At 42.4% G+C, this 17,049-nt stretch overlaps 1 protein-coding gene across 4 annotated transcripts in view; it reads left to right on the top strand.

Annotated features, from left to right (window-relative positions):
- Positions 1 to 17,049, top strand: part of si:dkey-172j4.3 (diacylglycerol kinase delta) — an 89,832-nt gene that overhangs the window by 45,596 nt on the left and 27,187 nt on the right. For 3 of the 4 annotated variants that reach the window (XM_031726940.2, XM_039610058.1, XM_039610060.1), the window contains 9 exons: positions 9,032 to 9,142; positions 9,253 to 9,333; positions 10,044 to 10,148; positions 10,750 to 10,882; positions 12,754 to 12,860; positions 13,005 to 13,130; positions 15,821 to 15,923; positions 16,188 to 16,347; positions 16,472 to 16,580. In XM_031726940.2, coding sequence (XP_031582800.1) covers positions 9,032 to 9,142; positions 9,253 to 9,333; positions 10,044 to 10,148; positions 10,750 to 10,882; positions 12,754 to 12,860; positions 13,005 to 13,130; positions 15,821 to 15,923; positions 16,188 to 16,347; positions 16,472 to 16,580 — 1,035 coding nt within the window. Of the gene's footprint in view, positions 1 to 2,419; positions 2,825 to 9,031; positions 9,143 to 9,252; positions 9,334 to 10,043; positions 10,149 to 10,749; positions 10,883 to 12,753; positions 12,861 to 13,004; positions 13,131 to 15,820; positions 15,924 to 16,187; positions 16,348 to 16,471; positions 16,581 to 17,049 lie in introns of those variants that run through there. The other variant, XM_039610059.1, reaches the window with a different exon arrangement.

Here is a 17,049-nt window from a genome sequence, read left to right as displayed (position 1 = left end):
TGTACTGATTTCGTCTTATGTGAAGCTATCACGAGGATGTAATGTGGTTAAACTGTTTTACACTGACAGAAAGGGGCATTTTCTTCACCCAGTTAAGGTAAAATGGACTCTGTGTGGCCCGTGAGGTCAAACCAGTTTGACATCTCTGCTCTAGGATAATGAAAAAAAGGGAAAAAAATCCACAAATGATGCAGGAAATAAAATCAAAACTTGAATTCGAAGCGATTTTTGTGATGTTGCATTGGAGCTATATATCCCACCCAGATAAAAACATGCGTGAAAGCCTGGTCCACACAACTTTAAGGAAACACATCATTCAAACAGGGAGCTTTCAGATTGAAGGCACCACCAAGCATGCCCCGTGATCCCTCATGGTTGGTTTATCAGCCATGTTCCCGTGTATTCAACGCCTGAAATCAGTTGATTTCTGCATGTCGAAGCTGCCACTTGCAGCTTTTAAGCAAAAAAATCATCGTGCACGTTACTGTGAATTTCACGGGGCAAGATTTATACTGTCCATCCATGACTTATAAGGCTGAAATGTTAGCCATGGGTGTGAGGTGTGGTTACACGTGGCTTGTGGTTTAAAGTGCTTTGGGTGATCAGTAAGACTATAAAAATATAGTCTTTGTTATCCTGTTTCATGATGATCTATTCAAATTGCTCCGCTAGATTTTACTGGTGCTGCTTATGTTAGATTGCATGGCATTCGAGCCACGTCCAACCTGACGGCACTCGTGCATTACCAGCTCAGTTCAGTCTCACTGAAACAAATGGGACTCCTGTTAATGTTGCTCAGAGAGTGGCCTACATGAGTAGATGAGCGTAACATTTAAATAACTGCAGGGCTTCTCCTGCCTCAAAATTAGGCCTTAACTACACTCATAAGCATGATTGGTCCATATATATGAAGGCTATGAGGCTGTCTTACTGTGCTTAACAGAATTTGATGTGTTTTCCTGTCGTATCTGGACGTGCGATAATCAAAACCGCATTATTTTATATGCAATGCAGAAGTCTCAAAAACTCACAAAAACTCAAGTATCAAATATGTTTAGGGGTTTAAACAGATATATGAAGAGTTTATGGTGAGGGGGTTTCTAATACTCATTTATCCCACTTTATCACAGGATTGTAGAGTGAGCAGGAAATGCAGGTTTTTTAGTTATTTCAGTTTCTATTCCCCATTTTAATTAGATTTGACTCGCTGAAATACTCCCCACTGGGCCACACAGTCTCTGAGTCCTTGAATTCAGGTGTAATTAAGCGCCTAGCCACCACAGCAACAAGTCAGTGTGTGAAATTTCTTCTCTCCTAGATATTCCTCAATCAGCTGTAAGTGCTGTTAATGCAAATTAAAAGCGTTTAGGAACCGCAGCAACTTGCAAAGACCATGTAAAGTCTTCTAGCGTTAAAATCAGCATAAAAACTGTGTGCTGGGAGCTTCGTGGCGTGGGGTTTTTATGGGTGAACAGCTCTTGGAGGTTCTTTTGGTACTTTTTTTGTCTTATAGTGTATCTCTTTATTATATTTTGAGGGCTCTTATCTTTTATTGCAGTAGGACACTGGAGAAAAGACTGGAACTTGTTTTCTTCCTGCTGTAAAAGAGGATTTTCTGTCCCTCCTTTAGCTCTTTTCTGTCCTTGGTGTTTCCTTTTTATAACAAACATAAGAACATGTTACATTAAAATCATTTAAAGTCGCTAATGAAGCTCTTTGACCTGATGCTGAATTAGATCAGCAGCGGGAAAATGTTCTGGAGGGGGGAGGGACTGAAGACGAGCAGAGGAGGAGAGGGAGCTGGTGTCACTGAGTCTGCTGGGAACAGCATGCTGCTGCTCATTAAAGGCAGAATGGTATACCGAGTGGCAGAAAACACACACACACACACACACACTTACATATGCGCTCGCACAAATGCGGACGCTTGCTGTAATTTGCCTTGGCAGATGAGACGCTGATCTGACACTGAAAGCGGTCCGATGACAGCGTGTAGGCAGCGCAGAGCAACACACACACGCAAAACACACACGCAGACACACAGAGTCAGGACAGCTCAGGCAGGCTGGCAGCTCGTGAGTTTGTGTGATCACAGTGACGTTTCCAGCTCTCTTATAAGCACAGCGGCGTGCCATTAACCTTCCCGTCATCTTGATATATGTGCGTGTGTGTGTGTAAAAATGAATTTGATGCCTTAAATCAGCAGGAATAGCCATTACCATGTGTGTGTGTGTCTGTGTGTGTGTGCTGTCACTGCCGACCAGACAGGTTCTTCCAGTTCTATTTTTAGCCTGGAGGAAGTGGGCCTGTCCTTACATGAACACGCAGACACACACCTGCACGCTCCACCTCACCTCTCAGGAGTTACATCTGAGGCGGGGGTGGGGGAAATTGCTCAAACACATGCACACCTGAGGGGGGCGTGGTTACCTGCCACAGGGAAGTTTGCGAGAGAGGAAGTAGGATTGCCTTGTGTGAGAGAACCGCTAGTGTGAAAGGAGAGGGGGAGCGAGTTGAGTGGAAGTTTTTATGTAGACAAAAGAAGGAAGCTTTCGAATATAAGAAGAAGGAGAAGGGAAAAATGATGGGAAGGAAGGAATCCAGATAGCACACAGAAAGGAAGCAAAAATTTCTCACCACCGTCCTGAGGATAAGACTGATTTTCAGTGAAATGCTGGGGCTGTGTAGGTTCGGTGGGTGCTGCATTCCGCCCCTGTTGTTCGGGCGAGGGAAGGAGGATGACGACAAGTGGCTCAGCCACGAGGACCATCTGGAGTCGGCTCACATTAGGAAGGCGCAGGAGAGCCGGCTGATTGAGGAAGAGGTCAGTGTGAGAGGCAAAAACCAACAGCCAGATAAGCTCGGTCCTAGACTGTGGGAATGTGTGTGTGTGTGTGTTTTTGTAGTTTGTCAGATGGATTCTTTGCATTTTCTTTACTGCTTGTTTAAAAGTACAAACTTTTGTTGACATCATTCTTGACATTTTCTTCAGACCACACCAAAGTAACTAAGTACTGGATAAACAGTTAAATGACATAAAAGTTTTGTTTTATTTACAATCTACTGTGGAAGTCTGTGAATCACAGAGGCTTCCTGTGTTATGATTACAGGACAGTCTGGACAGTGAGCTGCCAGAACTCTCTCTGTAATTTTACACATTTATTTCTTACATTTTCAGCCCAAACAGTCATACTGACAGATTTCTTTCATTCACCACAGCAGCGTTTGTTGTAAGTCAAGTTTCTCATGTCATGTATGAAAGCTGGAGCATGCTGTTGAAATTACACTTCTTGTGTTCTTATATTGAGAAATCTCAGGGACGTCACAGAGAGGACAATTTCACAGCAGGCTGCTCTAGGACAGTTAGCTTTTCTCTTCAAAGATTTTAGTGTTCGATACTTTAAAGAAACCCCAAAATATCACCCTGTCTCTATTTGTGTCCACTTTATAGGTGTGAAAGTTTGGCTTTAGCAGCTCCTGGTTTCCAGAACAAACTACCAAACAGATAATGTTGCATTTTTATGTCCACGCAGCTGCAGAAATGGAGCTAACTATTAACTCAGACAGTAGGTGTGACTGTTTATTAAGGTATTGGCCTTTCTGTGTGGAGTTCACAGAGAAGTGGGTGGTTTGGGATTGGCCGTGTCCGTCTTCTCCTACAGCCTCAGGTATTGCTCATTTCACCGAGTGGAAATAAAACTGCAGGAAGTTTTTGTGCAGCAGTCTTTGTGTACGCCAGAATACTGGTCGAGTCACTCGTGTCGCTCTGCTGTCTGGGAGAAAGTCCAAATTTCAGCGATTTGTTGATTGAGTGTTTACACTGAACACTGAAGGTCAGTCTTTCATGCAGGACGGAGGCTGACAGACGTGTGTGTGTGTGTGTGTGTGTGTGTGTGTGTGTGTGTTCTGTTAGAGAATTAAATGAAGGGAGAAATAAATCAGGGTTGATTCAGTCGGATGTTTGTGTGGATGTGGGCGCCCTTCAAAGCTCCGCGTGTGTGTGTGTGTGTGTGCATTTCGCAGATGGGTAAGTATATGTGTTAATGTGCTTCAGTGTGCATGTCCACTTCACTGCCCTCCTCTGAGTGTTTGTCTGTGTGCGTGTGCCAGGATGATTGTTGTGATGTGATTAGGCTTGCTCTAATGAATAGAGTGATCTGTGTGACAACATCGCTCAGCTGGAGAAGAGAGGAGACACTGTGACCTTTGAATATCACATATGTCTGTTTATATGTGAAACACGCGTGCTGTTTGCTCTGCCGATATGTTCCTGTGTGCAGTGTAATGTAGTCTGTATACTGAATTAGCATGAAGAGGCTTTATGGCATGCGTGACACTCACTGTGCTCGGGTGCTTGACTCAGTCAGGAAGGCTAAGGAAACTTTACCTTGCAAAGATAAATTGGTGGTGCTCTTTATTGTTTTAATGTAGGGACTAGTTCCTTCTGCACGGTGATCAAAGGTTAATAACGACTCAGTTCAATAAATAAGTAGCAGATGACCAGGAATGCTAAATACACAAAATTAGCTCATTGCAAACTCTAGCAATAGGTGTAACTGTTTGTTGAAGAATTTAGTTGCTTGGTTTTGTAGCTGGTCAGCTGTAGAGAAGTGAGTGGGAAGTTCAAGTGATAGATGGAGTTCAATTCAACAACAGTTGCCTGAAGGCACTTTAAAGAAGCAGGGACTTGGTGATAGTGAAGGGGAAGAACTCTCTTTTAACAGGAAGAGACCTCCGACTAAAGCAGGCTCAGGGAGGGACTAAAGGAGTGTAGGTTTGGTTAAAGTGCTTTTTTAATTCCTTTTTATGACCCTCAGTGGATCAGAAAGGCCCAAAGGTTTTTTAATTGTTGTTAAATGGGTGGTTGAAAGATATCTCTGTGGGTGAAGGGACCAATGGTAGATACAGTATGTAAAACATACTTCTGAATAAACTGGCAAATGTAGGCAAATCCATTGAATTTGCATTTGAACATCTTCTGGAAAAGACAGGACTTTATCTGATTTTGCTGAAGCGCTTATCACTTTAGCTTTTGCCAGCTTTAAATCAACTCAATTTCTCAATGTTTTCCACATAACCTGCGTTTTACATGTGCAGCACCAAAGGGCCAAATGCGTTTTTCATCCCTGTTTAGGATAGTAAGCTAACCTAGCCAAATGTTAGGCCCTGGTTTGGGGATGGGGCCATTAGGCTTGACAAGTTTCTCTGTGTTGGGTCTGACTTTCACTTTGTCCTTTACTGACACCATAGGCTGCAATGGTGTTAGCGTTTGTCAAACAAAACCACTCTGATTAGCTTCTCGACTGACGGTTTGTGACGGCATTGTTGTGCCAACCACGGATAAGCTCGATTGGTGGAACATGGTGGTTACACCTCACCGTTATCTCTAAAGTGTCAAGTGGGTCAGTGGAAAGAGACCTTTACACCTTCCTGTTAGTGCATTTCGTTCTTTCTTCTTCTTCCTCAAGGGACCGTCTGCTCATTGGTTTTCTTTCAAGTCAACTCTCTAGAGCCTGTGGTTGATTTAGTTTTTGCATCTCTCTCTTTTGGTGTTGTTCCTCTTCCTCTGTCCTCACCGCACTCGCAGCTGTACTTCTTCTTTCCCCTGCATCTCCTGTTGTTAATGATCCATACCATGAGCCTATCTGTCATTGTTCCCACCATCCATCCTTTCCTTTCTGCTTCCTTTTCCCTCCGTCTTTCTCTCTCACATGGTGACAATATGAGATTTTCTCTCCTGCAGGGTATGAAAGCACATTTATTCTAAGAAAGAAACAAGCACACGGAGAGCACAAGCAGCTGTATGCGCCATTACTAGGCGGGATATCTCATGGTTGCACATTGACACAGACAGACGGAGACGCACGCACACACACTGCAAGAGAGAAATGAGATTGTGATGGAGCGATGAATTAGATTTATCACTGGTTCAGCGGTGCCTCTGCCTTGTATTACTCCCACTGTTCACACAGCCAAGGACATTACTGCAAAGAGAAATGGCCGGAGAAAGTAAGACAGAAATCGCATGAGATGAAGAAGGTCAGGAGAAACAGAAGTTATGGAGGACTGAAACTGCCAGAATCATCTGTATCATAGATTAGTAGATACATGTGCTATTGAATGCACCAAAATATTTAAAGTAAATCTAGGTATCAATATATATATTAATATATAATGTGGACAGATGCTTATTATCTTGGGTTTGCCTCTGTGGTGCAGAAAAAGGCGTTAACAGTAGCGAGTAAGTTGTTGGGAATCCCATTATCAAACTTACAAAGCATTTATAGGGACTTGTGAGTGATGAAAAGCATCCACTTGCCTCTTTATTTAAACTACTGCCACAGTTGTCCCCCCTTGCTCACAAAAAACTGTCTTGTATTCCTCAAGCCATCAAAGTTCTGAACACGAGCAGGTCACAGGTTCCCCCATTGCCCATCGGTCTGGCCAGAATCCTCCATAAGATAGTTAAGATGTATATTGTGTGCTTTACGTCTTATGTTGATGTTATTGTTTTCATGTGGCATATATAAATGTCAGTATCTATCTTTGTATTAAACAATCCCATTTGACAGTAATGGCTGTCTAATCTAGGTTAGCTCAGCTCCTCTATTACATCGGTCCCCAACCTTTTTTGCACCAGGGGCCGGTTTATGTCCGACAGTATTTTCCGGCATTTAAGGTGTCGTGGATAAATATAACAACATAAACCCAGTACCGGCACCAAAAAAAGATGATTTATTGATAATAGACAGGAAATGCCCCAGGGAAACCGAGTTAACGCTAAAAATGATTAAAAAAAATAACGATTAAAAACCCTGAAAACCATAAATTTCACACCTGAGCCTCAACTCTCGCGGCCCGGTACCAAACGGCTCCGGCACTGGTACCGGTCCGTGGCCCAGGGATCACTGCTCTATTAGACGCAGTCCTTTCTGTTGTGAGCCTGGCATCCAGTTGGCGTTAAACCCATGACAAACACAGAATGACAGAAATGCATTTAGATCAGTAAAAATAAATTTAAAAAATTAATAATTTTGAGGTATAAGATACAAGGTGAAATATAATGACTGAATGAAAAGCCAAACCCTAAAGATGTTAGAAGTGTAATGCATTAATCTTCTTCCTTTTCTTTTTGTTTGCATTCGTTTCATATTATAAAGTCAGACCACTAAAGATAAAAAATAGCTAACTACCTGCTCTGCGAGATATTATCAAATGTGAATGCTTTCACTTTTGAAAACTCCCGTTTGCAATTTCCCTTAAGGGAAGACTTCCGCTCCGAAATGGAAACGCTGCCAAGTGACTGCTGAGCCACCTGCCGTCGAACCACGACTGAGCTGAGACATTTGTTAATTTTCAATAGGAAAGTAACGTACACGTGTTTTTGAAAAGCGCATGAAACCTCCCCTACAAAACTGAACTAATTTCACAGTGAAACACTCTGCTGCAAAATATCTTCAGATAGTATCCTGAAGCAATGAAAAAGATCTTGGATGGAAGTTGACATACTTACACACATGATTTAACTCCTGGAAGAACCGGTTCGTCATGCAAGTCTCATTTGCTGAAGACGATGTTAAGAATTGTTGTTATACAACCTGTAAAGATGTGATTACTTGCAGTACTCCTGGTTCAGCTTATTGGCCGAAAAGTTAGCTTGAACAGTTCTTGAGTTATTCATTAAGACGAAGAAACGGAGTATATGGAATGCCATGAATGCCAAAACATTTTGTAAGCGCTCTTTAAATGACCTTTACTCTGTTACCGCTTGTGCTAGAGACAAAATTCAAACTGTTTTGGAAAGAAGAGACATTGAGCTTTATGGGGACATTTGGTGTATCGGGGTAGCACAAAGCGTTTATAAGGTATTGCTGTCTGAACACAGACAGAAAAATGAAATCCACCTAGATTTTTCCATGTGCGCTTCACATTACCATAACTCTTCAGCTATTCTTTGGCTAGAGAAAAAATTCCACATATTTCTGAAGTTTTACCTCCAAAATGACTAAGAAGTCCACGTGGCCTGTGCGACACTTGGGTGATAAAGCGTTAAGATGAAGAAACCTTAAATAGATGCTTGTAGCAGTTTTCACAGATGCCTTGAAAGTGAATTCTTTCCAGTTTTATCACGTGATGATACAGCTGTTTTCTGCCATGACAGTATGCGGGTGACTCATGCAGGCACACGGTTATTATCTTTATGTGGAAGCCTCTGGGCTCTTACGGAGGCAGATCTAGTGATTTGTTGCTACATTTGGTGATGAATGTGCAGGTATGCAGGGAGCTGCGCGTTTTTAAGATCCTATCTGCGTGTGCCAGCAGTTGTTACGAAAAACAAGGATCTCCATGGCGACCCCCTCCCGACGTCCTGGCTCAAATTGATTACCCGTGGGGCATTCGGCCCTCTTGCACCATGTAGTCACAAACGGGGGAAGAAAGAACGAGCGCACGTTAAGCAGAGATAAGGAAAAAGGACAATAACAGCCACCGTGGCAGAATCGGTGATGAGTTTCAGCCAAGCGGATCGATTGTATCAAATGAAATCATTTGATCTTCTGAAGTTCTGACCGTGGTAATAATTTCCACGTGGCCACGGATGACTGCATCTCCCACCTGCTGCTTCCCTACCTGACTTTAATGCTGCGTGAGCGTACTGTAAACCAAATCAGACGTCCTTATTTGCTGTTTTAACAGATTAGTGTGCTGTTTTTGGGCCCCTGATCTCATCCACAGACATATCGGGTGAAAATACACAAAAAGCCCAGCGCAGCCTTTGGGCTGATACTTCTGTTTTATCGTGACAGATCCAGTCAACACCCCTCTGCTCATGTGTGCAGCTCTATCTGTCTTTGTTTGACAAAAGCAAGCCATCCGAGTGACACTATCCAAACCGATCTCCTTCTGTTTACATGTGAACTCCGAGAAGAATAGCTGTCACGTCTGATATTCAGAGGTTCTGGATGCGCTAACGTCTGTTTTATCTTCCTCCTCCTCTCCTTCTATCCCCTCTGTCTCTGTTCTCTCACTACAGAAAAGTGTGAAGGAGGGAATCCTGTTAAAGCAAACAAGCTCCTTCCAGAGGTGGAAGAGGAGGTACTTCAAACTCAGAGGGAGGACCCTCTACTATGCCAAAGACTGCAAGGTACAGAACTGTGTGATCGTTTTACCGCCATAGCTCTTAAACTGTAACATTTTTATTTAAATGTAATTGGCTAAAAAAAATAAGTTGATGGGTTTTTTTTCTCCCATTAGTCCCTAATTTTTGATGAAGTGGACCTATCAGATGCCAGTGTGGCTGAGACCAGCACCAAGAACATCAACAACAGTTTCACAGTAAGCACAAGACAGGCCTTATAAATGACTACAAGGTGGCACTTTAAAACTTTTCTAAGGGCAAATTATGACAAAATAGCCTACACGGACTAAAGCTAGGTCAGAAATAGACCATTTTAATGGATGCCAGCTCAGCTATTTGGTGTTGACGTGACTGTTTTTAGTGTAAAAGACTACGGCTAATCAGCTAATTTAGTTAGCTAAGTTAGCTTGTCTGGTTAGCAAGGTGTGTTTGTTATTCACTTAATATAACAGGTGATGTTATTTTGGCTTATAAAAAAAAGTTAAAAGCAAAATGTAGGAATTGAAAACTTAATGGGTATACAGAGCTGCACAGAAACCTTCTTGTGATTGCTTTGGTCTCTAGGAGACTGCCCGTAGTTTGCACTGAAGACGGCAACTTGTTTGCGCACGGTTGCTAGCTAACCACCAAGCAGTAGAAACCTGAAAAAGTGCGACCCAATCCGGAAACAGAGAACAATCGCCTTAAAAGTTAAAGTCGTGTTCATACCAGGCTTAATTAACTTCAGGATTGATAACTTCTAATAAGTTTGTTTAATTCAGGATTTTATTTGGCAACAAATATCTGAAGAACAGCTGGTGCTTCCATTAGCCTGTCATGCCATATTGCTCAACAACTACAAGAAGTTCAAAGATTGGAGTCAAGTTTTTTGCTCTCTTCTAAACCTTCCACTTTCTTTCTTTCTCAGGTGATCACTCCGTTTCGCAAACTAATGTTATGCGCTGAAAGCAGGAAGGAAATGGAGGACTGGATCACGGCGCTCAAATCCGTCCAAAAGTGGGAAACCTATGAGGTTGGTGCTTCTCATCTCTGTGTCGGGCTCTTGTTATGTTTCAGCCTCGTCCTTCGTTCTCCTGGCTGACATGAGAGTAAACTGGGCCAAACTGATTATCATTAGATAATAGCGAGTCATGAGTATGTAATTAATTTTGATGAGACCAGGCTTTCACAGCTCAGTTCTTCTTCCATCTGTTTTTCACCTAAATGATCCACCTTCACATCTTCTCGTCTCCTTTTTATCTGCCTCTCATTTTAGCTCTTTGCCTACCGATTGATGTCCTCATAAAACCAAGCCTCCTCTTTAATTGGTTATAGAGTGGAGGCTCTGATTTTTTTTTATGAGCTTTTATTCTCTTTGATTTTTGGGCTTCCTAGGCTTTTTATTATAAAAGTTAATTTGGGGTTTCAATTTTTGCCTTCTCATCTCTAGTTATTCATGTGATGTGATTTTAAGCAGCTGACAAAATGTACAGCCATCGTTCTCCTACCCCAGCCTAGTTATTTTTTAATTGTAGTTCTGGGAAAGTTCTCGTTTTTGTCCTTTTGTGTTTCCTCTTGTGTGGAGAAGTGCTGACGCGTCTCAACCTCAGTGTTTCTCCTTCCCACCCCCACAGGCCAGTCAGTTTAATATGGAGCATTTCTCCGGGATGCACAACTGGTACGCCTGCTCGCACGCCAGACCGACCTTCTGCAACGTTTGCAGAGAGGCGCTGCCAGGTGTCACCTCCCACGGCCTGTCCTGTGAAGGCACGTAGACACACAGACAGACACACACACACACACACACACACACACTGCATCTGTGTTCTTACGCTCACTCATATGAAGTCACTGGAACGTCGAGTCACTCATGCATTAATTTCTGAGAAACAATACTATCATTTTTGGCCTAACCGAAGAAATTACATCACCAGCGTTCTCTTTGTCTGCGCTTGATATGCAGTAATAAAGTAGCCTTAAAGCTCTTTCCTGCACTGTGACAATGGTTGCACAACAGGTTTGTGACACAACTGGAGACAGTTGTATAAAGTACGTCACCTCTCATATATCAGGGGTAAAAATCAGATTACAGACATACTTAAATCCACTCAACACATTAAATTGTAATTCAGAGACAACTTCAACAATCCAACGACAGCCTGTAACTTGGCGACAGTGGGAAGGAAAAACTCCCTTTTAACAGGAAGAAACCTTGAGCAGAACCAGGAGGAGCAGCCATCTGCAGTTGGGGGTTTAGAAGGGAGGAAGATTTTAAGAGCTTATTTTGAAAAATATCTCAGTGAACATTAAAATGTGTAACACCACCTCAAAGTCTGTCAAGAGCATGCCAGAGCAGCAGGTCGCCATATAACCCTTAAGCGGCAGCTCAAAATCCAGCAAACAATATCACGGCATTTATCATGTGTAAATGCCAAAACGGCATTTACACGTGGATGAAAGGCCAAAACACACAAAAATCTACGTTTACCAAAATATCCATGTACGTAGCCCTCGAAGAAGTCCAAGAAACTAAAAATGGAAACCAGTCTCCTTCAAAGTAAAAGCACCATGTACCCAGCGATTGCCCACAACAACCCGCCAACTGATCAGGAAAAACACGTTTTTCCCTAGCAACTGCATGTTGCCAGGGTATCACCAGACTCGAGGTCTGTGTGATTGAGGCTGCAGGTTTCCAATTACCATTAAAGAGAATTTCTCTTCTCAGAGAACATGTTAGTACCCGAGGGCCCCTTTTGTTTAATTTCAGCACAACATATCTTGAAGAAAGAAAGTGTTAAAGGTATTTAAGTAACACTGCATTTTAATTTGGTCCCTAATATGAAATTGATTAGGTAAAACAGAAATTAACTGATTAACTCTAATTAGTCAACCCACTGTCCTTGTGTACCTGCTTCAGATTCATTTTGTTCTCATGCTTTAAAAACCCAGCAGTACATTTACCACAGACTGTATCTAAATGATGGCAACACTTAGCAATAATTAAGCAGTAACCACCTCTGAACTTGTTTATCCCTGCTTAGTTTTTTTTTGTTTAACTTGTAGTGACCATATTTGGATTCAGTTTAAATGTCATTTATATAAAATTCACAACAACAGCAGCCATCTGAGAGAGCCTTAGCATGTCAGCTATAACACAGATAGATGTTATAGCGTATAACACAGAAATAAAATGTTAGAGCTTCAGTGACCAAAAATGGAGCGCAGATGACTGTGACTGTCACTCAGAGGCCACGCCCCAATTGATAACTTTAAGCGTCAAAAACCACATTATACTACACATGCTTTCTAACTGAAACTGAGTTTTGCAGCAGGCTGTAAACATGTTTGTCTTTGCTTTAAAGTTGTGCATCTTAACATGGGAGTCTATGGGGACCGGCCCTCTTTTAGAGCAGCCTCAGGCTAGAGGAGCTGCAGTTTTTAGGGTTCCAGCTGCTCTCCAGTCCATATGTACACTGTCTCATCATGTTATCACACAGTTTTACACAACTGTATCAGGTGTACAGTCACACACAGTGACCATCAGGAAGCTTACATTATACACTCACCCGACTAGAAGAGGATAAAAGTGGAGACTTTCAGTGCGTCTGACATGTTGTTTGTTCATCTATCCTCTGCAGTTTGTAAGTTCAAGGCTCATAAGAGATGTGCTGTTCGCTCCACCAACAACTGCAAGTGGACCACGCTAGCCTCCATAGGAAATGACATCATTGAGGATGAGGATGGGGTACGAGCTGAAGCTTTTTCACGAGTTGCATTTGGTTTTGTTTTCATGCAAATTATTTTGCCTGATGTTCACACCTTTGGTTTGATGTCTTTAGAGCAGAAGAGCTTCATTTGATATGCTTTATTTATTAATTTTTCCCTCCAGGTGTCCATGCCCCACCAGTGGCTGGAAGGCAATCTGCCCGTCAGCGCCAAATGTGTGGTGTGTGATAAGAACTGTGGCAGCGTGAGGCGACTGCAGGACTGGCGCTGCCTCTGGTGCAAGGCTATCGTAAGTGTGGATTGAGTTTAGCCTCTATCCCATCAAAAACTGTCACGCTGAATCAATATTAGTGTTTATCTGGGGCATTGCTTTTAGCTGAGAGTTATTTCCAGCCTTTCTTATTTGAACTTCTGTCATTCGAATGCGTCGATGCCTGCGGAAATGGAGTCATAGCAGTAGCGAGCGCACTGGGAAAAGTGTGGGATGCAAACAGACTCAAAGCAGCTCCCTCCAATAATGGAGGTAATTTGGGAAGTGATGTTGTCAGCAAAATAAAAGTGCAACATTTGTCACATTTAAATATGAACGCAGGGTTTTCATTAAATACGGTGCACGTCTCGTTATCTGGAACCGTGTGAGCGGCTCCTTACAGAACAGAGAGATCAAATTCAGATAAATTCATTAAGATTCAATTCTCTCTTTATTTGTTTGTCTGCCCTTGGGACATGTTGACTCATGCGCAGGAAATTGTGATTCTCCACATGAGATGCTCCTCCCCCCTCTCTAAAAAAACCCCAAAACTTTTTATTGTCCTTGACTTCCCGCTCTCACCTCCTCCGAAGACTCAAGGTCTGAAAAGTTCAGCGGAGTCATCAGACTAATGGGACGGCACATAGATTGGCAGCAGAGATCCCCGAGGGGAGGAGGAATAGGAAGGAAAGTTAAAATGAGAAATGGAACAGGGGCCGATAAATTCCTGTCAGCTCCAGGGCTGCTGAAACTGACCCGACGCTTCGACCGCCTCAAGCACGATGTGGAGAATCATTTTTTGTGTGTGCTGGAGTATTAATAATATTTAGGAGGGCGTTGACAGGCTGGTGATAATCCTGCAAAGAAAGTGGCACAAGGACCAACAGCACTTGGTGCATCTTAACATAAAATTAAAATCCTGCAAATTCTCTTAATTTTTCATGCTTTTAAATTCATTTAAACCATTATTTTGTGATGTTTTCACATATAACATGGATAAAATAATCTTGCCTAATATAAAAGAATATGTGACAGTTTTACAGAGAGATGCCCCTGAAATCTCTGGAGCATTTTATCGCCTTTCAGACCATTGTTTTGGTTTTACGGCCAGAAACCTTCAAGTTTTTTTATTGCAGTAGTTGTGATGTACTAGACCTGACTGTACAAGTGAGAAAAATTGACATCGTAGTAGAACAATCTACTACGATGTCCCCACACAAGTGATTTCTGTTTCAGTTCTTTGGCCTTGGGGTTGTTTTGGTTTTTCTTTTCGTCAGTTCCTTTGGCTGCTGTTTTTATTCCAAACAAACGAGGAAAACAGAAAGCACTGGAACAAACAGAAAGACAAATCGAATTTGGTGGCAGTTGCTGGGAAAATGATTGCTAAATCCCACAGGCCTGCAGACGAGTCAGCGACGGGCTCGTCCACAAACACCGTGAAATGTGCAACACAAATCAGAAACGGAGACTGTTTGCCTTTGAAGTTGCTTTCTTTGAAATGTGCAACCAGCATAACTTTTACTTTGAAAGTGAACCTTCTTCACTTCTTCAAATTTAACTACCAGTGGACTAGTAGTTAGCAAGTATTTGCAGACAAACATGAAAAACTACAACTGTGTGGCAACCGATTTCACCTAGCAAGACCCAGAAACCTCCATGAACCACCAGCCAGTTTGGGAATAAGCCAGCCAGTTTCCCTAGCAACTGAGTGTTGTACCACGTCCAATATGGTGACAACTCTTAAGCGAGGCGTGTATGACGTCACATGAGAAACCTCAATAGGACAGGAAGTCTTTTCCAGTCACAGCTATCGCCATCTGCTGGCCTTCAGAGAGAACACAGGTTTAAGGCACTTTCTGACCTGAGAGCTGTGACCATGCCGTCTGTCTCCAGCTTCTTCCGCTGTCCCCAAGTGGCAAAGAAAGTATGAAATTGCAGCTTTAATATTAACTAGAGTAAAACCAGAGTGTGCATATATATAGTTTTTTTAAATATAGTTCTTCCACATGTTTTAACGTGAAACACAGTTCCCATTATTTAAGTGCAACAGTACAAGTTGGCAGGAGACTCTGTAAACAGATTGATTCTTATGTAGATGAGATGAGTTGGGAGTTCATTTGGGATAACTGGACATTATAGAATTGAGCATTGGGCTGCTGAGTGCATTTTTACCCATGTGGTTTGCACTATAACCACTTACCTTCACATCATGGATTCTTAGTGTCATTTCACCCAGTGTTCACCAAAAGACCAAACAAAGCATCGCGCTGGAAAGCCTAAAACAGCTGCTCTTTACTTAATAAGGAGTACACAGGAGCCTTCCTTTTAGGCTTTTCTTTATTATGTTTGTGCTCTACTATAGTGGATTTTGAAACACTCATGTAGTCAAACAGAAAAGTCCAGTGGAAGTATTCAAACACACAGATAGAGAGATGTAGCTTTACTCTATCCTCTTGTTCCATTTAGCAAGAGCTGCATTGTGTTTTTGAGCGTTCAGGCCAAACGGGCACACATAATGCGCAGTCTGATCCTCCGTATACAAAGACATGCGTGCATACACAGGCTCGCACACTCAAATGAATCACAGTGGCATTTGTAAAGGTTACAGAACTGGCATTTTGGTGGGTTTCAGAGGGATGTAATGACCTTTCTGCTTCTACTGAAATATAGAATTACTGGAGACCACTGACTCTGTATGTATGTGTGTGTGTGTGTGTGTGCGTTCACAGGTCCATAACAGCTGTAAGGAACAAATGGGGAAGGTGTGTCCCTTGGGCCAATGTCGAGTGTCAATCATCCCTCCAACTGCACTTAACAGCATCGACTCAGACGGTGAGACACCTCTTACTCCCACCCACCCATATGGACACTCAGTATTACTTTTACAGTAGGTTTTAAAGTTCAGTCATGTAATGAAATTGTGACTTAGCCCGACTTGGCTTTTTCTACTGACACTGACAATTTGTAATTCCAAGTTACTAACCCTTATCCCTGGAATTTGAGCATCTATCATCAGCAGTTTACAGTTTGAACACAGTCCCAGTGGCATTTGAACTCCACGCTGTGAGCTATACAAACATTTCTGCTCATTTACAGGCTTCTGGAAGGCCACCTCGGCGTCGTGCTCCAGCCCTCTTTTGGTCCTGGTCAACTCTAAAAGCGGGGACAACCAGGGGGTCAAGTTCCTCCGCAAGTTCAAGCAGCTTCTGAACCCAGCGCAGGTCTTTGACTTGATGAACGGAGGGCCAGAGCTCGGGTATTTAAGAGCTTTTTCTTTCTGAATCCTTGTAATATCTACGGGTCGTTCTCCAGTAGAACATTTAATAAGTGTTGCTCTCTATAAACACCTGCCTCTCCTTTGCTCCTCATCCTCCCCTCAGCCTGCGCCTCTTCCAGAAGTTTGTGACATTTCGTATTCTTGTGTGCGGAGGAGATGGCAGCGTGGGCTGGGTGCTCTCAGAGCTGGATAAACTCAACCTCCATAAACAGGTGAGAACAACGAGGTGGACGAGGAGGAGTGGATGTTGCCGATGATGTAACGCTGATGGGTAGGAGAAAGCAGCGAGATACCTGTTGTTGTGTTAATCTTGATGCTGGTGAGAGGTGCTTTCAGAAGAAACACGAACAATAAGCCAAGTTTACATACTTGAGTCTGTAATTGAAATCTAATATAATATTGATCCTGACTGGAGAGGGAGTGGTTCATGGTAGAGAGAAGGGCAACACAGCCTCCTTAGCTGAACTAATTCATTCATTCTATTTAATTAATTTCACTTATATTGATGTTGTGGCAGATTAACATGGCTTTTTATGTTAAATTAATACTAATTTTATATAAAGTGCCGCATCTAATCAGTTTTGTTTCAGATTAAATTGATAAATGAACGAGATTAACCACTTAAGTCAGCATCAGCTTTAAGATTCAGAATTTTTGTAACCTAAGCCTGATTTTTATAGA

The sequence above is a fragment of the Oreochromis aureus genome, linkage group 3 (genome assembly GCF_013358895.1).
Source record: "Oreochromis aureus strain Israel breed Guangdong linkage group 3, ZZ_aureus, whole genome shotgun sequence".
NCBI lineage: Eukaryota > Metazoa > Chordata > Actinopteri > Cichliformes > Cichlidae > Oreochromis > Oreochromis aureus.
The sequence above is the reverse complement of the archived record's forward strand: the minus strand, read 5'-3'. Positions and strand labels throughout refer to the sequence as shown.